We start from the raw sequence: 24,473 nt of genomic DNA, 5'->3' as shown, positions 1-24,473 counted from the left end.
CACCTGGAGCGGCCGCCCCGGCATTGGCTGCCGACCCGCACCGGCCCCCGCCGCGCCCGTGACGTCATGCTGCAGTGGCGGGGCGGGGCCGGGCGTGGAGTGGAGCGGTGCGGTGCGGGGCTGGCGGAGGTGCTGCCGCCGCCGTCGCCGCCGCGGGAGTGAGGGCGTGGGCTGGGCCGGGGCCGGGCCCGCCGCTGTCCAGGAGCCCCAGGCGGGCTGGGACCCGCCGCCTCCGCGATGGGCGACCCTCGGCCCCGCGCCGCCGTCCTCCTCCCTCTCTTCTGCCTCTGCGCCGCGATGCCCGGCGGCGCCTCCAACAAAGGTGAGCGGCACCGGCGCTGTCCCGGGCGGCGGGGATGAGGGGCTCGCTGGCCGCGGAGCCTCCATCCGCCCCCGCGGTCGCGGCGCGGCTCTGCGTTGCGCGTCGCCTTCGTCTGGCACGTTTTTTGTCGGGGGAATCTCCGCGCTCCCCGGCGGCTCCGGCTCGTTTGGCCCCTTCGGGCGCCCGCATCCCATCCCCTCGCTTTACTTTCTCCATCTGTCATTTACCACCGCTTGTTTCTTCATTCTTCCCTTCTTTCTAGACATTCCCCTCGCGTTTTCCCCTTTTCCACCCACTTGTCTTGCTTTTGTTTCAGTCATCACTGTGTGGATTTAGGTTTCCTTCCCTTCCTCGCCTTGCTGAGAGAGTGTTCCTTTGCTGCAGATCCCACTGGTCTCCCAAACACATCCTCTATCTCCATCTTCCAATTTTAGTTCATCCATCTACAATGTGTCAAGAGAATTATTGTCCAGTTACATGGTAACTGTGCAGGTTGCTCATATGGAACAGTATTTTGTGTGCTAAATATGTTAACAACAACCTTATGCTACAGCTGTAGCATTCTGAATGCAGATGTTCACTGAACACGGAGGGCTAAAGAGAAGGATCTAGGTTTCTGGCTCTGTAGGGATAGGCATGAGAAATTCATCCAAGGGGAGTCTGTGCATCAATAATCTGACAGGATAGGAGTATGTGGAAATATGCAAGGGACTCGGTTGTTACCTAGAAATGTGATACCTTAGGGTGCTTCCTGTGCTTTGGAAGGGCTCTCGCTACAGGGCTGGTGCAACACAGATCTCTGTGTGCTGACATTGGCAGGGGCATTTATTTGTGCTGCTCTGGTGCCAAGGGCTCAGTGATGAGGTGAGGCCCCTTATGCTCTGGATTTTTCCTCTTCTTTGTGAATTTATACTCTGAAACATCTACCCCCCCATTTGGCAAATTATTTTAGATTTACAGGAGCTTTCTTGAAGCTTGTAGGAGTCTGTATCCTAAAAATATTCCCAAAATAATTTTTCTAATCTCCTGGAACCAATTTCCCAAGAAATCAGATTGGTGATTCCCAAGTTGCAGGTGGATGCAGCAAAAGATTTATCTCTTTACCATCAGCTTGTTACCCCAGCAACAGGGCACATTTGACATTTGTAGCTATGGATTCCCACCTTGGTGGTATGTTGCATGGACTAGAGCTGTCACAGAGTGGAATCTGGTGGAGGCATGGGAGGGGTGGGGTGAAACATGGGTACTGGCACACAGGGAGGATTCCACCTGCATACTAAGTAAGATGGATGTTTCTCTGGATTTCCTACGCAATGCTCTATAATCTTAATCAATACACTTAGGGAGAAATGCCAGCCCAGTCTTCACTGCTACACCAGGCTGGGTCTGCCCACTCTGCCCTCCTGGTGCATCCCCACTCTGACCTGTCACCCTCCCTGCTGGACCACCACCTGTCTCTGGCAGCATCATCTGCTCCTGGTTTGCAGGAGTGCTTGGTTGAAAGGGATACCGTCCCTTTTGAGTCAACACATCAAGCCATGCTGCTGTGGTTTCAGAGGATGAATTGGTATGCTGCAGAGGATGAGTTGACATACTGGAAGTAGTACCCTTGAGTGGAAAGGTTCTGTATCCCTCTAGCTACTAGTTCCAAGCCATGCTGTGCTCAAATTATTGCTGGGTTGTAATAAATCTTGGTCTCCGGGGGTAGGAGAATGGGGGATTATCTGGGAATAGGGGTTGTAACTAGGCCATGCAATATAATCTCTGAGGCCCATTTGGCAGGGAGTGGGCATGGGGGAGGGTTTTTTAATTTGTAATGATTTTTCTTCTCTTTCCCTTCCCCTCCACTCCCCTCCCCTCCCCCCCAGGCCTGCCCCTTTATTTCTCCCTTTCCCTGCCCCGGAGCCTGTGTGATAAAGATTAATTTGCTATTTCTGGGCCTGTGACATTTTTCAGAGCCTCTGCTTGCTGCTGCCTCCACACCAAGACTGGCTGGGCTCCAGCCACTGGTATTAGCAAGAGGGGCCATGGGAATATGGTCCTCACCATGGAGTGGGGAAGGAAGAAGTAAGGAACTCTTAGAGTAGGTTATTATATGTGTAGGTTGACAGACTCAAAGTATACCTGGGTATGGGTGTGTAGATCCTGGGCCTTGGCCCAGAGTATGTGAGGCATAAGTGATAATGGCTGCATGCAAAACTTGTCCCCTGGGGACACCCTGAAGGAAGATGTATCCTGAATCCTTTAATTAAGGCTTCAGTGAGCTGAAAGATTTAGTATTTGGAATCTGTCTCCAGGATCAAGCCACTTCTGCCTCTTAATTTAATTTTCCTTAATATCTCCAGCTTCCCTGGGCACCCAGCTGCCTCTCCCCATATTTCTAATATGGCAGTAGTGAGAAGGCCAGAAGGAACACTTTTTTTTTTTTTTTTTTCCCGACAAGTTCTTCCAAAGAGCTATGTAGACTAGAAGAAAGATAACTTCTTCCCCTCAGCTTATTTTAGACCTCTTTATTTCCAAAGATGAAGGTGGGGATGGGGGGTTGTTAGCCTGCCTGCTGCCTGATATTCTGTTTTCACACTGAATCTGTCATTGGTGGCTAACGCATTCCTGTGCTCCATCCCTTCCTCACCCCAAATCCACCTCAGCAAACAAGCACAAACCCTGGATTGAAGCTGAGTATCAGGGCATCGTCATGGAGAACGACAACACCGTCCTGCTCAACCCACCGCTGTTTGCACTGGACAAAGATGCTCCTCTGCGCTATGCAGGTGGGTGGGCAACAGCTCTGGGGAGGGTGGGAGGCAGGGAAAGACCTCCAAAGAGGCAGAGAGAGAGACAGGGTGACTTTCATCTCTGTGCTGGATTCTAGCTCTCTCCAGGAAACAATCGCTGCCAAACCTTGTTCTGGAAGAGGTCCCCAGTGAAGTCTGGAGTCAAATTGGGCACAGCTTGATTTAGGATGCTGTGAGCTATTTCCCTGAGGGAGAGAAACTGAGGGTGGAGCCAGCTACTTTTTGACGCAGTTCTGCTATTTGCAAGGATCACATGCACAGTTCTGTGTCTGTGAGCACTGGAGAAAGCTGGTAGGGCACACTTCATTGGCAGTGCTACATCTCCTCACAGTAAGCACGAATCCCTGAAAGAACAGATGAGGCTTTCCAAGTGTTATATTCCTGGTGCTTGCTTAGGCCATGCAAGGTGATTCTTCACTCATCCTACCTGAGCTTTGGGAGGGGAAAAGTGGTCCCTGTGAACTGAACTTTAGGTGACCCTAACTGCAGTTTCCTGCAGTACTTCATGCATCCTGCATAGTGGTAGGTGGGACATCATGGACGTTCACTCTTTGGCTCTCTATCTGGAATATATGGCCTGTTTTGCCTTCCTGAGAGGTGCAGAGGAGAAATAAGGTCCTCCCTCAGTCCCGCGGCTGTGTAGCACTAATAAATCTAGCTTGAAATAACCTCTTGAGACTTCTTGGTGCTGCTCAAAGCTCCTTGCCGTGGGAGTAGTCTCCAGTAGAGGGCAATCTACACCATGAAAGGCTGTAAGAGATGGCAGGTGCTACTCGTAGGCCACCAAAAATTTCTCAAAATGAGAGGTGATGATTAGGGTGTTTGAGGAGGGTGTTAGAAGAGAAGAAAATACAGGATAGGGAAGCAAGGAGGCATAGTGCTCTCTCCATAATCCTTTTCTTTCCTTCTTTTCTGCCTTTTGTACCAGGTGAAATCTGTGGGTTCAGGATCCATGGGGCAGGGGTACCTTTTGAAGCTGTGATCCTGGACAAAGCTACAGGTGAGGGGCTGATACGGGCCAAGGAGCCAGTGGATTGTGAAGCACATAAGGAGCACACATTCACCATCCAGGCTTATGACTGTGGAGAGGGACCTGATGGAGCAAACACCAAGAAATCACACAAGTAAGTCCATGCAGGCATTGCTAAATGGTACAAAATGCAATCTGTCACAGAAACACAAACTAAAATTGCTGTGGGAATGCTTCCTTCAGCCAGATTTTTCTCTAGCCTTGACACTGTAACTCAATGTGTTAATAAGACCCAAAGAGGAATATTCACTGACTGAGTCACTTGAGTCACTAGCAATGAGGGCTGCTTAATAGTTGTATCTAAGGGGTTATGTATCTAAGGTTTATGTTGCTGCAGGTAGCAGTAGGTCTAGATTATATTGTCATTCCTTTTGTTTTTTCTCTGGGGTGGGAAACTTTTGTCCAGGTTCCTGTGTGCCAACATTACTGCATTGAAATCAAGGCCTCTTTCCTTCTCCTTGCTTTTGACACTGCGAATCAGGTGGATTCTTCTTCACTTAGGCTGAATTTTAGGTGGTGTGTGGCTCCTAACCAGCTGATCACTTGTTACTCTGGTATCTCTCTGCACCAGGGCCACAGTGCATGTTCGAGTAAACGATGTGAATGAATTTGCTCCTGTCTTTGTGGAAAAGTTGTATCGTGTGGCAGTGACTGAGGGAAAGCTCTATGACCGCATCTTACGTGTGGAGGCCATTGATGGAGACTGTTCTCCACAATACAGCCAGATATGCTACTATGAGATTCTGACTCCCAATATTCCTTTTCTGATTGACAATGATGGTAAGAATCTGTATCTACCATGAGTACATCACTATCCCTTTTCTGCTTTGCTCCCTGTCTCTCTTTCCATTTGCTGGCAGAGCTGATCTATGTGAATTTTCTAGCACTGCTGATCTATCTCTCATGGTGCAGAGGTGTAGCAGCGATCTTGTGAGATGCTATAGCTTGTTACAGAATAGCACTGTGCAGGGGAGACTCAACTTATTTTTGGTTGGTTTTGTATCTAATAAAAAATAGGAATGGTTTCTTGAAGAAACATCTTTGATTTCCTTTCTCTCTCAGGGAACATTGAGAACACAGAGAAGCTGCAGTACAGTGCAGATCGTGTCTATAAATTCACAGTGACAGCTTATGACTGTGGAAAGAAGCGTGCTTCTGATGATGCTGAAGTGGAAATCCAGGTGAAACCCACCTGCAAGCCCAGCTGGCAGGGTATGAAACCTCCAAAGACAGTAATGTCTTCCCTTTGCTTTCGCTGAACTACTACTCAGTCCTACTCACTGGAAGTGTTTGTATGTACACATATATTTGTGTACACACACACACATATGTGCCCCTTACAGAAAGGATTGTTAAGCACCTGAACAGGCTCCCCAGGGAGGTGGTTGAGTCTCCATCCCTGGATGTGTTTAAAAATCATTTGGATGTGGTGCTTGGGGACATAGTTTAGTGGTGGGCCATTGGGAATAGGGTAATAGGGCTAGGATGAAGTTGGACTCGATGATCTTGAAGGTCTTTTCCAGCCCAAGCAATTCTATGATTCTATACAAATTTGTATGCACATTCATATGGCTCCATTCTGGCACCAACCTGTCAGTCCCATCTAAGGGGATGTAGCAGACATCCAAGCCTGCTGAAAGGCCACTGGAATGCAATTCTAATATTTTAAAATCATTCCTTGGATTACTGTGAATTACTTGGAATATTATGTATTTGTAAGGCTCATAGACTGTAGATTGTACTGGGGACTGTTTGTTTTGAGGATCTTTGGCTTTTGTAGAGTTGCTGCATACCTACATTTTCGTTGCAGTAAATAGAATTAAGGGGAAATAATACAGCTCTGCCTAATAAGAGGGGATGACAATCCAAGGAGTGATGCTGCATTGGTACTAGCTGCAGAAAATGAGAATTTGGACTATCTGCTCATAGGAAATCTTCCCTTGCACTGATGTCAGCTGCACAGTTGTCTTTTCAATGTGGAAAGGGCCAAAATCTCTTTCTCTGGCATAGTCCATAGGTGTTGTTTGTATGTGTGCCAAACCCTTTAGCCTTGGGTCCCAGCGAATACCTGACCCCTCTTATTCTTCTTCTTTAGGCTGGAACAAGAGGATTGAGTACACCCCGGGTGCAGGCAGCCTCGCACTCTTCCCCAGCATTCACCTGGAGACCTGCGATGAGCCCCTGTGGAACATTCAGGCCACAGTAGAGTTGCAGACAAACCACGTGGCCAAGGGCTGTGACCGGGATAACTACTCGGAGAAATCCCTACGCAAACTCTGTGGTGAATTGATTTTTTCCTTGGCCGAGGGCAGCTCACACAGTATATATGCCAGGGGACACTATAGGCACATCTTTTATTGTCAGAGGGGCATCTAGCTTGCCTGCTGTCTTGAGGGGCAGTGGGCACCCTGCCTGTATTTACAAGGGGCTTCCTCTGCTTTCACTGCTGGGAAGCCAGAGGTCTCTGTGCATTGTCCCATTAAGCAGAGTCTTTGGGAGTTCCCTTGGTAAGGATGGAAAAGTCACCATCCTCCAGATGGAAGAAGGCCTGTAGGCAACTCCTCCTTTCCCTGTGCTCTGGGATGTTACAACAAACCCGCTAGCACCCTTTTCTTCTTTGCCCCTGTTCTCAGGTTCTTCTGCCTCCTGTGCTTGAGCTTCCCGACTCCTTCCCTTCTTTGCAGGTGCTGCTCCAGGAGAGATTGATCTGCTGCCAGTGCCGAGCCCCACGGCAAACTGGACTGCACGGCTCTCGGTGCACTACAGCCAGGACAGCAGCCTCATTTATTGGTTCAATGGCAGCCAGGCTGCCCAGGTGCCTGTGGTGAGTGGGCCCAATGCCCGTGAAGGACTGAATGACCACTTCACCCTGTCGGTGTGGATGAAGCACGCTGTGATGCCCACCAAAGGCAGGCGGGAAGAGGAGACGGTGATCTGCAGTACAGTGCAAAATGGTAAGACACTCCTCCTGGGGTGGTGACACATCTGCCCACTGCCTCTAAATTGTTAGAAGGGGTTGTCCCTGCAGGTAGAAATCTCCCTGTGCCAGAGTGGGACCTAGGCAGGTGTCCCTCCTTAGGAGCACAGCTTCTTAAGGTGTAGCATCTTCTGGGAGCATTCAAACCCACTGTGAGTGGGTGGTGCTGAGAGGCAGTGGTGCAGGCTGGCATGTGGTCCTAGCTAACCTGGCTAGCCTCTGGCTAGTGAGGCTGCTCTGAGGTGTGGTACCCAATGCCCTGTGCTTCTCCCGGCAGAGGAGGGCTTCTCCCATTACTCTCTGACTGTGCACGGCTGCCGGATTGCTTTCTTCTACTGGCCATTGCTGGAAAGTGCAAGGCCTGTGAAGTTCCTCTGGAAGCTGGAGCAGGTGAGGAAGTGTTTGCCTCTTCCCCATGTCCCTTCTCCTTCTGCCCTTTGCTGATCTCTTCCACTGCTGTGTGCCGTAGGTCTGTGATGATGAGTGGCACCATTATGCCCTCAATTTGGAGTTCCCCACCGTCACACTCTACGTAGATGGTGTCTCTTATGACCCTGCTCTCATCCATGACAATGGCCTTATTCACCCACCTCGGCAGGAACCCTCAGTCATGATTGGAGCCTGCTGGACTGGTGAGTAACCCCTCCCTGCACCATGATCTTCCCATATGGGAAGTAAGAGGAGGGAGACCCAGGAGAGATGAAAGAAACACCACCCAGCACTAAATGATGCAACCCACATTGCAGCCATCTCGCCTCCTTGGCACCAAAGCCAGTGTGGATCTTTCCTTCCTTACAGACCAAGCCAGCAGGCAATGATAATAACAGCTCAGTGTCATTGGCAGCTTCATGGCCAACACCAGCAGAACAAATGATGGATAACCAGCCTTCAGGCAAAGTTGAAAATCTGTACTTTATTCAGGCCTTGACCTTTCTATCAGAGCTTTTCACCATGCAGTGCTCTTTGTGCTGCTTGTTGTATTGATGGGTCTTGAGGGTCTATATGAAATAATAATTGCAAATCATTCTGTAGAGGAACTAGGTTGGTAGACAAAGATCAGATTAGGAACATAGTTAAGCTACTACCATATTAAAACCTTTTCTGTGTAAGGCTGCATTTCCCAGGTCTTTCAGTTCTTCTGCAAGATTGAAATGGGACAGAACTAAAGGAATTTGCCTGCTGCTTTCCTTCACCGTATCAGAAGTTTCTAGAAAGATTAAATCTTTATTGTAGCACTGCTTTTCCCAGGTCAGGGATCTTCCTACAGCTCTGTGCTCTTGATTGGCTTTTTGTTTGGGACAGCCTCCTGGAACTATCTGAGTTTCAAAGAGGTATTGAAAACATGGTTTGTTCCAAACATGACTGGAACCATGTTCCATAACTGGGAATCAATTCCTAGAATAGTATCATTGGAAAAGGAAAAAAAAACACCTTTACTTTCTCCCTTGTGTCAGTTACTTATGCTAGAGTCTTACCATCCCCTTCATGAGAGGAACTCTGTCCTCTTTTCTTCTGTGATGTGCTGCGTGGGTTGAGGGGTGCATCATATGGCACATGATTCCAGGGCTGTTCTTTAGGACTGGCCTATACAGGCACTTGTATAAATACTTGCCTGACCCTGTAAGTATCCTCTTCAAATGCCTTATTGCTTTTCTGAATGTTCTTCTTTTGCAGAGGAGAAAAACAAAGAGAAAATAAAAGGAAATGAGAACTCCAACGATACTGCACAAGGTAGGGAAAAGAAAGAAGATGGTTCTCTTCCCCTCTTCACCATGCATGTCTATCACTTCTTGCATGGTGCCTTCCTCATACATGTCCCCCAGTCCTGTCCTGCCACCTCCCACCATCTTGGGAGGAAAACCCTTACATGGCAAATTGGTCCTTGATATCTGTGGAGCATGAAAAGATTGATAAGAGGACCGTGGCCTAATTTGAGAGATGAAGTATGTTTCTCACATGAAGAAAGAGTCCTCAAGCCTGGTCATTAAAGCTGGTCTCTGAAGAACACAATAGCCATTAGAGACATCAAGAGATGTCACCTCATCCCTAAATATCTGTAGTATAGTTTCTTTTAAGAGCCCTCACAGGAAGCAGAATGAGAAGGGGACAAGAAATTGCTTCCATCTGGCATTCAGCAGTTTGGCAGAAACTTCTCTATGCTACCCATTGTTCACTGTAGTAGTCTTTCTGTTGTCTGTTTTTCTTGATCTCCCCCATTTGAAATTCATAAAATTGTAATCCACTTACTTCAGCATCTCCTGTCTTTTTGTTGTCTTTGCTTTTCCACATCCCATGTACCTCTCTGTCTTGCTCTGCCTCCCTTAACATCTCTATGACCCTCACACTGTTGCTTTTGTTGTCTCTGATTTTCCATGCCCCATGCGCTTGTCTGTCTCTACTTTCTTTAACATCTGTGCGGCACTCACGCTGTTGCTTTTGTTGTCTTTGTTCTCTTCCTCGCCGTGTCTCTCACACCCTCCACCTCCCATGTTTCCCTCAGGAGATCCTCTGTCGATTCACCACTACTTCCATGGTTACTTGGCTGGCTTCACTGTGCGCCCTGGTAGCTTGGAGAGCCGGGAGGTTATTGAATGCCTGTATGCCTGCCGTGAGGGGCTTGATTACAGTGACTTCGACAGTCTGGGCAAAGGGATGAAGGTATGCCCATCTGCCCAGCTTGCATGGGTCTCCTCCACTCTCCTCCCCAGCCTTGCTTCCCAGGACTTTGCCTGCTCTCCCACTGCAGACAATTCCCTGCCTTTCTCCTTTGTGTCTCTCTTAGACTGGATTCTTGGCGTTTGCCAAGGAACTGTGAGTATTTTCTTCTCCTTCTCCTGTAGGTTCATGTGAACCCCTCTCAGTCCCTGCTCACCTTGGAGGGTGATGATGTGGAAACTTTTAACCATGCAATCCAGCACGTAGCTTACATGAATTCACTGCGCTTTGCTACCCCCGGAGTTCGGCCACTCAGGCTCACCACTGCTGTCAAGTGAGTGGACAAAGCTGCACCTCTTGCTAAATTCAGAGATTACCTCTCTTTTGACTAAAATTATGCTCCCTCTCCTTGTATTTTAATTCTAATTAATGGTCTCAAAATGGGCAAGAGTCTTCCTGAAAATAAATGCTAAAGTATCCAGTATCCAAATGGATACCATAATGCTGGGTCCTGGGTTTCATTCAGGTAGCAGAACTTCTACCTTCACTCATGGTGTTCCAGGCGTATGAGCTGGTTTTAATTTTCTCTGTGGTGTGTGGATGTGACTAAGTCACATTGTCAGTGTTGCCATTCCTAGCACACCTCTGTCTTGCACACCAGGCTGTAGGGGAGCTTTAGGAAAACTACCACAAAAAGGATATTCCCTTCACTGGCAGTAATGAGCAGGAGGTGTTCTTTTATGATGTTGTTGATGGAAGCTTGGGTCAACTCATGCTTTCTACTTCTTAGGTGTTTCAGTGAAGAGTCCTGCGTTTCCATTCCTGATGTGGAGGGTTATGTTGTGGTGCTGCAGCCTGATGCTCCCCAGATCCTGTTGAGTGGCAATGCCCACTTTGCTCATCCCGCATCAGACTTTGAGGCTCCCGATGGGGTTCCGCTCTTCCCCAGTCTCCAGATCACCTGCTCTATTTCTCATCAGGTGGAGGCCAAGAAGGATGAGAATTGGCATGGTACTGGTGAGTGGAGTACAGGGGGAAGTATAAAATAAACTGGAAAGATCTGCAAGTGTTCTGTCCTGCAGAAAAAGCACAGACCCTCATTACACACAAAACAGGAGAGAGTTTCTAAATATAGAAGCAAGGCATATTGTCTGTCAATATGTAGGCTAATCGGTTCTTATCCCTCTCTGCTCCTCCCTGTACTTTTTTATCCACCCAATTCCTTTGCCTCTCTCCTCCTTCTTTCTCAGGCTGCTCATTCCTAATCCCTTTTACATTTTACCTACATTTCCCTTTGCTGAATCCAGCACTGGATGCCTGTTACTCTCTCCACTCTTGCACTTACTCCATCTCCTCCTGCTTCCTTTTCTCCTCCTTTCTTTATTTCTTGCTCCCTACCCTCTCTTTCTGCATCACTTTTTCTTGTGAATTTCCCAGTTTCCTTATACCGTATACTACCTTGTTCCTCAATTTCTCTCCACAGTCCTCAGATTACTTCTCTGCACTCTATGCTCCACATGTCCCTTCCCTTCATCCGTATCTCTTCTGGTAATGGGAGTTTTTGCTTATGTTTTTCTGTTTAGCAGCTTTGCCTTTCCTCATACAATGATGAGTTTCTTGATTTAGACGAGGATGGTCTCAGCCCTGCTGAAAGCAGTTAGTCATTGAAGATTGTTGCCATTTTGAAGATACGTCAGCCATGGTAACCAGCAGTTGTGAGGCAGGCATAAGCTTTCAAAATCACTCAGGGACTAGGAATGTGTGGTATAGTTGTTCCTAATTTGCACATTGTTATTGTCAACAAGAGTCCTTACAGCCAAGATGTGTTATCATGAACCAGCCTGATAATAGTATGTTGTTCCAAAATAAAGCGATTTTACTATGTGCATAAGTAATGTCATTAGAACCAGAAGGAGACTGCTCCAGCAAGTAATTACCCTGATGGTAATTTTACTCAAAGTCAGAGAAGGAGAAGTCATTACGTATGATGTGAGCATTTTCTAAGTAAGTGGGTATCAGACTGTGTAACTCCTACCTTCACTGACGGCTGGTTGGCTTTCTGGCCCTGTCATTTTGTTTGCATCTCAGTGACAGACACACGAATGTCGGATGAGATTGTGCACAACCTGGATGGCTGCGAGATCTCATTGGTAGGAGATGACTTGGACCCAGAAAGGGAATATTTGCTCCTGGATGGGGCACTGCTGCAGCAGCGGGGACTGGAGCTTGTCAACACCTCTGCCTACCTGACCATCACAGGTATGTCCTCTCTTTGGCCATAGCTAATAATTACATTTCTCTCACTGCCTTCCAGGCACCATTGAGAGAAGCATGCCAGTGTTAAGAGATGTGCTGTGAAATTCTGAGATGTAACTGTTTGCTGAACTCTTGGCTTTTGGAGGTCCTAGGCTGTTTCCTTGTGTAGGTGGCTCCTCCTCCATCACACAGTGATAGGCCATGGTGTCTGAGCTCTCACCCAAGCTTGTATCACTCCTCCTGCATTACTTCCTGGGTTTTGGTGTTCTCGGGTGCCAGCAGTATTTTGGGTAACATGACCGGTTGTGGACTGGTACACTTCAACTCCAAAACTTAACAGGGCTGTTGCTCGTGATTCTTTCTTCCCTTCCACTTGTTTTAGCAACACAAACAGGGATTTCATTGGGTCCTTTGCAGCCAGCTTCAGCTCTGCTCCCTTCCCAAAATTAATTAACTCAGCATTGCTTTGGATTCCTCTGCAGCTTCCAGTTGCTACAGGGTTTTGATGCCAGATGACCTTGAAGCAGGAGCTTTCTTATCCCACACCAGTTCTCTTTTCCTGTCTCAGGTGTGGAGAGCATTGCAGTTTATGAGGAAATACTGCGCCAGGTCTCATACCACATCAACCACGGTGCTGCCCTTTATGAAAGAAAGTTTCACCTGTCCTGCACTGAGATGAATGGACGCTACTCCAGCAATGAGTTTACTGTTGAGGTACAAGATCAATATATGCACGTATAGGTGCTTATGCATGCATGGGGAGGACATGGTGGATGAGAATGCACGCAATGTAGAATGTACTACTAACACAGAGCTGAATCTCTCTCCCTTTGGTCTTTCTGCAGGTAAATGTCCTCCACAATATGAACAGAGTTGCTCATCCAAACCATATCCTGAGTTCCCAGCAGTTCATCCACCAAGGCCATAATTTACTGCCAGAGCTATCCGGCCACAGCTTGGCAAGCACCCATAGCAACCCAAGTATGTAATGCTATCTTTTGGTTTTATTCCTTTAGGTCAGGATGCTGATTTTCTGAAATCCTAGTAGAACCTATAGCAGAGGATTCCTTTCAGGCTCCTTACTCTCTATACCTATCTTACATAGTTTTCATTATACTATGCTGTCCCACTCTTCATTAGCAAATGGACTGCAGTCTGCATCAAACTGAGCTTGCTGCAACAATTCTCCTCTTTTGGTGTGTTGTTTTCTTGAGGTAGAGGCAGTCTGAAATTTCGACCTGAGAAGGTCTAAAAAAGAACAATGGTATGATTTTATTCATGTATCTTGCAAAGATGCTCTGTGGGCTTGGGTAACATAATTTCGGAAAGCAGCTTCAGCAGCAGGAGAGAAATGAGAGAACCAAGACTTCTGCTGCTCAAAAAACCAAAGAGATGGGACTAGGCAGTGGTCAGCAAGGCGGGAAGAACATAGGAGGCAGCACCACACAGCCAGGAGGATTCTTGCCTCCAAAATAGAGCAGAGAAGCCTGAAATCTAGACTAGAGATTAGATTTGCTGGTTTGTGCTGGCACAAACCCTGTGACACAAACATGACCACAGTACAATTGGCTCCTCCTGTGCTGTGAAAGTTCTAGGACTATCACAGAGGACCCTGCTTTGTCTTTGTACCCCTGCTGCAGGGAACCTGCAGAGTACCTTTGGTGCTAGCTTTTCCTGCAGCTTCCTGCAGAAGCTGATCCCATGCTGGTCCAGTCCTGAAGCCTGCACTAAGCCACTGCAGGAACAGCCTACTTACGTGCTGGAAGAACAAAAAACAGCCTTTGCCAGTCCCTTCTCCAGCTCTCCCTGATCATAGCAGAAAAGGAAAAGGTGTCCCTGCTGTACAGGGCAGCAATCCCAATGGAGGGCATGGGTAGATCTTGCAGGGAAGGAGGTTATCTGGGGAGTCAAGGCTTGTCCTACAAGCCTAGAACAAAGGAGTGGGAGTTGGGCTAGGATATCTGAGTTGGGCTCAGATAAATATAAAGTTTTCTCCTGTGAAACTGGCCTTATTCAAAGGCTATCACAGATGTCACCTCTGCCCTATGTGCAAAGCAGACTGCTTTTGGCTCTCTTCTCTACTGCTTGCACAGAAAATGCACCCTGTGCAAATCATCCTTGTGCCCTTTATGGCTCTCCCTAGCACACACTTCTCCCTCCCAAGAGGGAGAGAAAAATGGCTGTTGTGCAACATACTCTGGAGACTTCTGTCAATGAGGACGTGCTGACATCAGAGGATGTTGGACGTAGGCATCCTGTGAAATAATGCAGAATCATACAGGATCACAGAATGTTAGGGGTTGGAAGGGACCTCGAAAGATCAAGTCCAAACACCCTGCCAGAGCTGGATCACCTGTGTGAGCAGGTCACACAGGGATGTGTCTAGGCTGGTTTTGAATGCCTCCATAGAAGGAGATTCCACAACCTCACTGGGCAGTCTGTTCCAGTGCTCTGTCACCCTCACAGGCAAAAACCTTTTCCTTATGTTTACAAGCAACCTCCTATGCTCCAACTTGCACCCATTGCCCCTTTTTCTGTCACTGAACATCACTGAGAAGAGCCTGGCTCTGTCCTCCTGACACTTTCCCTTTACATATTTATAAACTTTAATGAGGTCACCCTTCAGTCTCCTCTGAGCTAAAGAGACCCAGCTCCCTCAGCTTTTCCTCATGAGGGAGATGTTCCACTCAATTATCTTTGCAGCTCTGCACTGGACTCTTTCAAGCAGTTCCCTGTCCTTCTTGAACAGAGGGCCCCAGAACAAGACACAGTATTCCAGATGCAGCCTCACCAGGGCAGAGTACCAAGGGAGGAGTGAGTGCAGGCCTCAAGCATCGATAGAGCAGCTGAAGGCAGGAACAGCCTCAGCCCAGGGGAGAAGAAAAGTCAGGATGTGTTTCTGCCTAGACCAAAAATCCAAGCTTAATCCAAGGAACCCCAGTTCCTGCAAGTCAAGTTGGAAATGGACGTTGGTGACAGACTCTAACCATACCTTCTCATTTTCTTTTTCCCAAGTGGTCCCCAGTGCTGCCACTGTCATCATTATGGTGTGCGTGGGCTTCCTGGGACTCATGGTGATCCTTGGCATCCTGCGCATCCACTCCCTACACCGGCGGGGACTGGGGCAAGAGGTCCCTGTGGCTGCTGAAGGGGGACATGTGAGCACTGGAGGCAAAGAGACCGACATGTTCTGGGATGACTCAGCCCTCACCATAATAGTCAACCCCATGGAGGTGAGGAGCAGCCACGGTGGCTGAGGCTGGGTGGGCAGCTGGGTTGTCAGGTTCTTCTCCTTACTCTGTCTCGCCTCCTCAGTCCTACCAGAGCTGCCAGAACAGGGCAGCAGAAGGTGGTGAGGGCAGAGCTAGTGAGGGCATGGAAGACGAAGATGACAGCAGCGACTCGGAGACACCTGACTCCCTGGACAGCAATGACATGGATGACCGACACATCATCGGCAAAAGCAATGGCTCTCACTGCTATTAGGAGCCTTAAAACACCAGTCCAATGGATCCCCCAAAAACATGGCTGGAAGGAGAGGTCTTAACTTTGAACTTCCTCCTTCCCTCACCGTGTACACAAGCGCTCCTCCCTCATTTGTCATTTCTGCCTCTCATGTTCCTTTGTCTTCTGCCATTCTCATTGTGGACATTCCCCACATTATTGGCCCCCCCCATCTGGCTCTCTAGAAACGTGTGTTAGGGCACTTGCACATGACAGTGGCACAGATCCAACTATGATCAGGAAGGAGGGGCTTGGAAAGAACAGAAATTTGGAAGGAGGAGCCAGCCACAGGGCTCTGTGGGGTCGATCACAACCCCTCCCCAAATACTATATATATATATTGTATATTTTTTCAATGTTGTCGTTTGAGGTTTATTCTGGTTTCATGCAAAAAAAAAAACCAAACAAAAAACAAACAAACACTGCAGCTTGTGTGGCTTTGTAAAATTGTCGATACTCCTAAACTAAATGAATGAAGACAAGAAGGATGAGGAAACAAAGTGGATTTTAAAATAAATGGTTTCAAATAAATGTTCAGGGCTTTTGTAGTTTTTCACAGGCAGAGAAGGAAACAGTCAGTGTGGCCTCACGTCTCAGACTGGAGGTTGTCCAGAAATGACTGCTTAGTATCAGGGAAAAGTCACACTTTTTAGCGTATGCGTTGAAAGAAGAAAAAAATGTCATCCCTGACCCTATCCCACACTTTTCTATGAGTCAAACTAGTCTTTGTAAACACAGCATAGCCTTCCTCAGAACACAGAAACATAGATGAACAGAAGGCATCCCAGCCTGTCTCCGGCAAGTATAATAGATGCACTAAACTGAATTCTTGATTACAGAAAAAAATATCAAGGCTCTTTTCATACATTTAGTGTATCAGTAGAAATGGGTCAAATCTTCAGTTTCATGCCTCTTGTCAGCTGCTCTACTTTCTTTACCAGCATGAAAGTTTTTTTCACACCAGGGGTTCCAGCTTGTAGCAGAACAGCCCCAGCACTTCTGAGGGAAGCAGGTGTCGACAGATATTGGCAAAGCATGCCTGTTAGCCCAGTAACATGAGTTTTTAGGGCACTGCTTCATGCTTCCCTTGATCTACTTTGGTGTGATCATTCAAGACCCTGGAAGACCAGAAGAGGCACTCAACTGCCTGACACATCATGGGGGCAATGGCTGCAACATGTTATGGACCCAAAAGAAGATTCTGCAACATGACATTTGCTGGCAATCAAGGTTGAGAAATCCTCCTTTCGGGCAGAAGGTAACACAGTAGGTGAGAATGAAAGTGCCCTTCTGAGGGCATGAAAGGTCTCAGCAGCAGATCTCTCTGCTTGCTGCAGTTCTCAGATGTCGTGGCTCTAGCATGTCTTCATGTTCAACTCTACCCAGTTATTACTGGGTCCGAAAGCAGTGGACATGCTGAGGCTAAGATACTCTTAGGCCTTCTTTGTCTCCTTCCCAGGAAGTTCCAAGCCCTCGTTTCATACAGGGAGTTTACAGCAGGCACTGTCAAACCAGTGCCCTGACATCTTGGAAGCACTGGAATAATAAAGTCTCCAGAAAGAAGAAAGGCTACATTTGCACATATGAGTAAAAAACCTTTCAAAACATAGTTGTTTGTCCTGAGAATGCCATGCCTGACCCAGTTCTGATATGGAATGAAAAACACCACCTCTTGAAGCATGGAAAAACACAATGTTTTCAGGGCCATGAGGTCTCTGTATCTCTACAGTAGCCTCAGCCAGGTGCTACAGTGTGCTCATAAGGTGGAAGAGGCCAAATATATGATGAGTTCATAGGTAGCCATCATGATAGCTGTGTTTGGGATCTGGCGGATCAGGTGAGCCAGGAGCCCTCGGTACAAAGCCAAGGGTCCCTCTTCATGGACCACGAGCTGCAGAGTTTGTGTAAAGGAACGGTACCGTGACCCTTCTTCTCGCAACCGTGTCCGAATGACCTCTGGATAGACACAAAAGAGAGTGGTATTAGCAGGTTTATACCACAAGCAGGGCATCTCCCATTAGGGGGAACAGAAGTGAGGAGAGTGTACTCACCGTGTGGATATGCAACACATGAAGCACATGCTTTGGAGATAGCAGCAGCTCCCATTAATCCAAAGAAATCACGGCTGTTTGGTGACAGTGTGAGTGGTGGGGAAAGGGAATGATGGCTGTTTCTCAGCTGCTGTTTCAGTGCTTCATAGATAACAAAGTGTATGATAGTCTCTGACACTCCAGCATAGGAGGCAGTGATACCACGGTAAAATCCACGAAGGCCTTCAGTGTGGTACACACGCATGGCACATTGGAGAGCATTGCTGGCCATTTCTCCCTTCTCCCTTTAAAGAGGAAGGAGGGTTAGAATGGCATACTGCTCCACTGACCTAAAGTGCTGTAACAAAACTGTATGACTCTTGGATGTCTTGAAGACTTTTGTTCTGATGACAAATCACAGATCCCTATCCAACCCCACTCACAATCCAGCCCTGATTTGACATGGGGTAGCTCTGCATTGCTTGCCTGCCTTACCTGGCTTCCAGTTGCATCCTGGTTTTCACTAACCAGATAGGGTTGGTGAGTGTAGAAGAAGTAATGCCTGGAGAACAGAAAACAAAGACAACAGTGAGCACTAGGATCATGCCAGCAGTCTGTGAGGAGGTACTGATTTACCATCTCTGAATTCAGCTTGGCAAGCTGCAGGCTTAACTGGAGAATGACCTTGAGCTCCACTACAAGAAGAGACATTTAGGGTGGACTATTTAATTCTCCTTCTCCCCCATTCTAGTCTTTGTCTGGTGGTAATTATGTCCTCTGCCATTAACATAGCTTTACTATAGGCCCTGGTGTTACAAAGAGGCAGGAAACAAGGGCTAAACTTGCAAGACTATAGATTTTGCTAGAGAACTGAGATATATAAAGACAAATTGTTCTGTGAGTAGTCTAAATTACACACTGCCTTCTTCCTCTCGCAACCAAATGGAGCTCTGTTCCTGAGAGCAGTGGAATGGGTAAAGACTAGATGTCTGACTTGAAGAGACCAGCATAAGAGCGAAGAGAAAACATTTTGGTTACCCAAGGAAATCACTGCTCCAGCTGTAGAGGGAGAAAACTTCAGAAGAGAGCAGGACTGATGGGAGCAGCAATGGGAGAGGAAGGAAATCCATTTACACTTAACAAACAGAAGGACCCCTTGGCTCTGATTTGGGAGACGTAAGAGGCTCACCTGCACAGGCTGCTGATAGCATGTGTACTTTCTTGGACTCGGGTACAAGGACAGCATTGAGCCTCTCCTTAGCACTAGAATAGGCAGCAAAATATATAGCCCTGGTTGGAAAGAAATGCAGAAGAGGTTACAGCTCACCTATGAGAAGCACTGACAGCACTGCTATGGGGTCTCTCCTTAACTCTTCTTACTCCCAGCACAGGTTTTTCTAGTGTGTCAGCAGACAGCACTTATGCTAGGCCCATAGTAATCACCTTATCTTGCATCAGAAGGCCCAGAAGATGTCTGTGTGAAAGGGTTCCGTAGCACAATGGGTGCAAGGCCCAGACTGCTTTCAGAGTGTGGAGCTGCCATGGAGATCCTTTAAAAAGTGTACAGCATGAGCTAACCTCAGGGAGCAGTACTCACCTGGAAGGAGCAACCCCAACAATGTTTGGACCCAGACCTCGGAACAGGGATCGCATGCCTTCTTTCTCAAGGATGGCCCTAAAGAAGGAAAGGAACAGAGAAAGCAGCAGAATAACTAAGCTGGGGGCTCTCCTGTTCCTTCTCATTCTTCATTTTTCAGTACTTCTTGCAGTTTCCACTCTTCACTTCCCATGTTATCCTTTTTCTGCCCTAATCTCATTTTCTCTCCAACTACTTCTCTCTTCCCAAGTCATTTCTTCCTACCTTTTGCTGACACTATCACTCTGAGTCTGACCAAGCCACTAGCTGAGAATTTTGTCACAGTCCCAAAAGCTGCCTTGCAGACTCCAAGTTCAAAGCAGAGGTACTGTGAAAAGTAGCTGTACCTGTGTGCTGATGAAACTTCCTACTGTACTTAGGGTTTCCAGAGCCCCAGCTCAAATGCTGCTTTCATCTCCCTCTTTCTCTTCCTCTGCCCTGACCTGATGGCCAAACCTTCATCTCCCTGGTGCTAACATCCATACTACCTTATCCTACTCACCTCAGCAATTTGAGCACTCCAGGAGGTTGTCGAGTGGGGTTCATCAGCCTCACACCCATTGCTGGCAGCTGTATCTCCGAAAAGCACAGAGGTCGTAGTGTCAGCTGAGATGACTGTAGACGTGTCTTCACCACTTCCAGGGGACAGGTCAGGATAGCTCCAGCTGTGCCACCACATCTAGGATATAGTAGGTGAGTAATAGCACATGTAAGGATGACCCCTGTGCAGAAACAGGGCAATAATTCTGACCCTGCTAGTTGACAAACTCTCCTTTAGGAGAGAAGGTTAGGTCCCCCAGCCTGCGTCACACATGACCTCCTGCTCTGACACTGATTAATGTAGTAACAGCTCAGCTTAGGACATCTCCTGGAAGCCTCACTCTGAAACCTCGTTCAGTATTTGAGACAAAGTCCCAAGTCCACAGGGATTCAGCAGTCCCTTGGCGCAAAGCTGCTGATCTTTGCATTCAGCATTTCCCAGAGCAAACACTTCTGCTGCCCAGCCTCGCTGCAGTGCCTTCTGCTGAGATCACCAGGCACTGTGCCTCCCTGCAGCCCTGCCTCAGAGAGGGGCAGCACAGAACTCTCCCACCACTCAGCCTACCTGTGTCTTCAGCCCAGAACTGAAGATCTGGTAGCTAGAAGGTTATGCAGCTAATGATGTCAGAAACTAGCAACCAGTTATGATAGTCCATTACACTCATGCTGCTTTGTCAAGCTCTTTGCAGATCCAGCCCATGGTGACAGCTTGCAGAGCAGCTGATCAGCAGCAATTTCCCTCAGGAGAGATAATAAATGGTGTGATTCTGGGGACTGGTGGAATATGATCAAAGAAGGTAGCTCAGGCTCAGAAGACAAAACAAAGCAAAGCAGTAAATGTCCTGGCTGAGCAAGCTGATCCAAGCATGGGCATGAAGACAGCCTGCACAGCAGCCTAGGAGCAGCAACTGGCAGGACCTCCTTTTACAAAAGCCATATTGATTTTCACCATGTAGACCATATTCATTTAGGGGTCCAAGAATCCTGATCTTTACCATAGATTCTACTAATTTGCCTCGTAAAAGGCCCAGGCTTACAAGCCTGTTGTTTTCTTGAAGTATAGTTTCTAATTTGGCAGAAGACTAAATACAATGGTGACATTCAAGGTGTCTAAGTAAAGTCTGAATAGAGCAGTTTCAACTTCTCACTACAAGATGAGCAAACACTACGAGAAGACAACAAAAGAGAAGCAGTTGCTGGGCATCCTACAGATTTTTCTAATGGAGCACATGAAGGCACATATTAATGTAATTTTTAATTATATTTAATTTCTTAAAAAAGTCCCTACACACAGTCAGGATATGAATTTGAACCCACACCTCCACTACATATGAAAGTTTCCCAAGTTCAAGTTCCTCAAGGTGTTGATATGTATAGACAATTGGGAATTTTAAAAGCAGTTAAAGTTAGCAGTTAAAGTTGAGTTAAAGACGAGAAATGGTAAGTTATGTACTCTTGTCACAAAGAGATTGTTTTTCCGTCCAATTACAAAATCTAGTCAGAACAAACATTATAAAATAAGCAGGCATAAAAAAATAAGACAAAACAAAACAAAACATGGCCACTGATATTAAAAATAGCCGATTGAAGAGACTTCATACCTATACATTTAAATACCTAAGAAATGTTAGGGAACGGGGGAAATGTATTCACCTAATGAAGTTTTAATGTCTGTAAGGACTGAAAAAACTCTATTTGTAATAATTTATGCTGCTCAGGTATGACCTGAGATTCATGCCTGATAAGAGTTATGTAATCAGATCACTATAGACTTAAAAGACAGTTTGTACTAACCAAACCAAAACCTTTGTTGGGGGCAAGGGTGGCTATATTGCTTTTTTAATGGAACTCATCAAACAACAGCTAGATTCACAAAAGCAACTACAAACATGTCAGTTGTGCAAAAAATGAAGTTAATAACTCACAAAAACACATGATGCTAAAATGATGCTAAAAACCAGATGCTAGACAGATGCTAAAATTGAGATTTAAAATCAGGTCATAGGAAACTCAAAAAGTCCCCATCTTTCTCAACCCTGAAGCCAGCTGTCAGTGAAGAATCAAACAGCAGTGGTCAAGCAAGAACCCAGGAAAATCACTTCTATACTACACCAATTTTCAGGTTTTTTACCAGCAGACAGGAGATAACATTTTACTTTTGATAAAATCCATGGGTGCCAAAGATTTTCACAGTGGCGAATACTGATCAAAGCTTCAATGACTGACAAATAGAGAAAAAATATATACTCTTGAGCAGTCACCAATGGTACTTATCTGGGCTTAAACAAAACCAAAACCCTTAACTCACTACTCTAGAAATAGGATGCAAAATAGGATGAAGAATAGCAGCTAATAACCAGTACAACATGCACTCCCAAAGCTAAACAGTGGCAAAAAGAACTAATTGAAGAAGGCAGAAAATTTTACTTTAGAAAACAGTATTTGCCTCCAAATCTTGATTTCACATTTTAAAAAGAAAATTGTAAACTCTGAGGTGGTAGAAAAAGAGAAGAGAAAAAGAAAAACATCTTTGAAAAAGTTATGAGCCTATGCAGAGGTGACAAGGTCTCCTGCTAACTCACACTACAGCCCTTACTTGGGCTAGCCAAAAACTGAGGTGACTTCAAGATCTTAATTTAAAAATAGCACTGCGAGGTCAAACAAATGTGCAGTAAAAGAGGATTTTGTCCAGGACACAGGCAAATAAAGATCACCTGTGGAAGAGTAGGAGAAATACTCATCTCCAGAACATTCCCCCTGCTTTCTGGGATTCAGCTCAGGGATTTCCTCAACCAGAAATGCTGCATTGTGTTTAACAGCCTTCGACACATTCTTTTTCATTAAACTTTTAAAAATGTTTTCTGGGTACATAAAAAGCTTTTACCGACTAGTATCCTGTGTACCAGGAGTCTCACAGTTTAACTGCACACTGCATTAAGAGCTATGTTCTTGCATTAGTGTTGAACAAACCTCTCACAAATTTCCCTTGATGGTTCCCAGTTCTTGTACTAGAAGTTGAACAAGTGAACAACTGTTCAACCACCAGTGAAATCCATTTCATTAGGTAAAAAAATGATCTTAACAATATACTGCAGCAATAACCTGAACTTCTTGTTAATCACTTGATAATCGCTCAGGGTTTAATTAATTGTAACGGATAGATTTTTGCTTAATGGGCAAGGACAAATATAGACTGACAAAGCACCCACTAGTGACACTACTGTCACTAGCCAGACGTTCACATTTTTTCAGGAGTCAAAGTGAAAAATGAGAATTAGAAAAAGCTTAAGAAGATAGCTAAGAAATATCTAAAAATATATTAAGAAAGGCTGAGATACAGTAACTATATAGTTCAACAGAAAAAATACTAAAAAACATATACAGAATATCACTAGGAACAGGCATAACAAGCACATGTAAACAAAGAACATGGCCCAACTGCATTAGCTGAAGGAAACTGTAAATTTACTAATTAATATCTATTAATTTACGTGCTCTATTGCACCTGCTGTACCACAGACCTCACTGTCCTAGCAATTCCAACAGGCTGGTGGAATTTGGAAAGGGATTTAAGTGCCTGTCCAGACAAGGAGGTTCGCATCAAGCCGAGAGGACCACAATATCTTCCGCTGTGGGACATCATAAACTTAAAGTTCATTGTTTCGAGAAGTAAACGATAAATGTTTCTTAAAGAGGGGTGAAACGCCGAGTGAGAGGGGCGATAGGCAAACCCGGAGGCACAGCTGAGATCCAAGCGCCGAACACCTGACTCTCCAGAAACACCCGCACTATTTAAAGCCAGAGGAGACAGCAGGAATCTCAGCCAGGCGGCGATGGAAGGTTGGGAACCTTGGCCGCCTTCCCAGAGACACGGAAGCGCCGCCGTTTGCCCCGCCGAAGGGGCCTCGTGGCGCCGCTTAAGCACCCGGTTCCGGGTCCCGTTTCCCTCGCCCTCAAACCCCGGCAAGCTCAAGGCTGAGGCGAGACCCGGCCAGGATCCCCGGGCAGGCTCCCCCTCCTTCTCCAGCAGCGGAACCACACGATCCTCAAAGCGGAACAACCGCGGGGCCACAGCGATGCGCGGCCAGCAAGGACAACGCGGGTGAGGGCTGAGGGGCTCTGCTCTGCTCTCCCCCGGCTTTTCGCCAGCTGCTGCTGCGGGACATGGAGCCCGACAGACCCCGCGGGGAGCGGTGGTGCGGGCCCCGCTGCAGGCCTCGCTCTTCCGCAAGGGCGGGCAGACCACCGCGGCCAGGCAGGAAGGGAAGGCGGGCTGGGAGCTCCGTGGGGAGAAGAGGACGTCGCAGCCGGGACGACCCGGGGAGGAGGAGGAGGAGGAAGATGGGCTTTGGGACCCGGCAGGCCTCGCACCCCGGGCGGCCTCGGGCCTCCCCGGCCGCTTGTCCCGGGGCAGGGGCCGGCGGATCCCAGCCGCCTGGCGCGGGGCCACTCACCCTCCGGCGAACAGGTGGAGCAGGGTGCTGTCTGTCGGCATTCCCCGGAGATCTGACCCGCTGTACCCCCACGCCGCCGCCGCCGGTGCCACTTGGCCCGCCCGCCCGCCCCGCGGATTGGCTACTGGCTGGAGGAGGAGCCCGGGTGGCCACGGGGTGGGATCCGCCAGCGAGGACGGCAACGGTGGTGGAGGTGACAACGGCGGCGGCGGCGACGGCGGCGACGACAACAAAGGCGGCAACGACAACCGCGGCAATAACAACGGCGGCGGCA

At 47.4% G+C, this 24,473-nt stretch overlaps 2 protein-coding genes across 3 annotated transcripts; one reads left to right on the top strand and one right to left on the bottom strand.

Moving 5' to 3' along the window:
- The first annotated feature begins 84 nt into the window (after positions 1–84).
- CLSTN3 (calsyntenin 3) lies at positions 85–16,066 on the top strand. Its single transcript, XM_030453678.1, has 18 exons — positions 85–322; positions 2,971–3,093; positions 4,046–4,241; positions 4,719–4,927; positions 5,210–5,359; positions 6,243–6,428; positions 6,832–7,101; positions 7,402–7,514; positions 7,594–7,756; positions 8,799–8,855; positions 9,625–9,782; positions 9,965–10,113; positions 10,570–10,796; positions 11,868–12,038; positions 12,604–12,749; positions 12,881–13,016; positions 15,051–15,268; positions 15,351–16,066. The coding sequence occupies exons 1-18, from the start codon at positions 238–240 to the stop codon at positions 15,519–15,521; spliced, it is 2,928 nt and encodes a 975-aa protein (XP_030309538.1). The 5' UTR covers positions 85–237; the 3' UTR covers positions 15,522–16,066.
- On the bottom strand, positions 16,028–24,283 carry LOC103533317 (solute carrier family 25 member 33). 2 transcript variants are annotated; one of them, XM_030453848.1, is made up of 7 exons: positions 24,200–24,283; positions 19,708–19,884; positions 19,167–19,244; positions 18,759–18,859; positions 18,065–18,131; positions 17,591–17,874; positions 16,028–17,495 (listed from the first exon to the last, which is right to left on the bottom strand). In XM_030453848.1, exons 1-7 carry the CDS (start codon positions 24,238–24,240, stop codon positions 17,296–17,298), a joined length of 948 nt encoding a protein of 315 aa, XP_030309708.1. In that variant the 5' UTR covers positions 24,241–24,283; the 3' UTR covers positions 16,028–17,295. The 2 variants fall into 2 exon arrangements, with proteins under 2 accessions (XP_030309708.1, XP_008497380.2); XM_008499158.2 differs by lacking the exon at positions 24,200–24,283 and adding an exon at positions 23,267–24,166 and having other exon boundaries at positions 17,212–17,495.
- Between the last annotated feature and the right edge of the window lie 190 nt (positions 24,284–24,473).

The sequence above is a fragment of the Calypte anna genome, chromosome 1, assembly GCF_003957555.1.
Source record: "Calypte anna isolate BGI_N300 chromosome 1, bCalAnn1_v1.p, whole genome shotgun sequence".
NCBI lineage: Eukaryota > Metazoa > Chordata > Aves > Apodiformes > Trochilidae > Calypte > Calypte anna.
The sequence above is the reverse complement of the archived record's forward strand: the minus strand, read 5'-3'. Positions and strand labels throughout refer to the sequence as shown.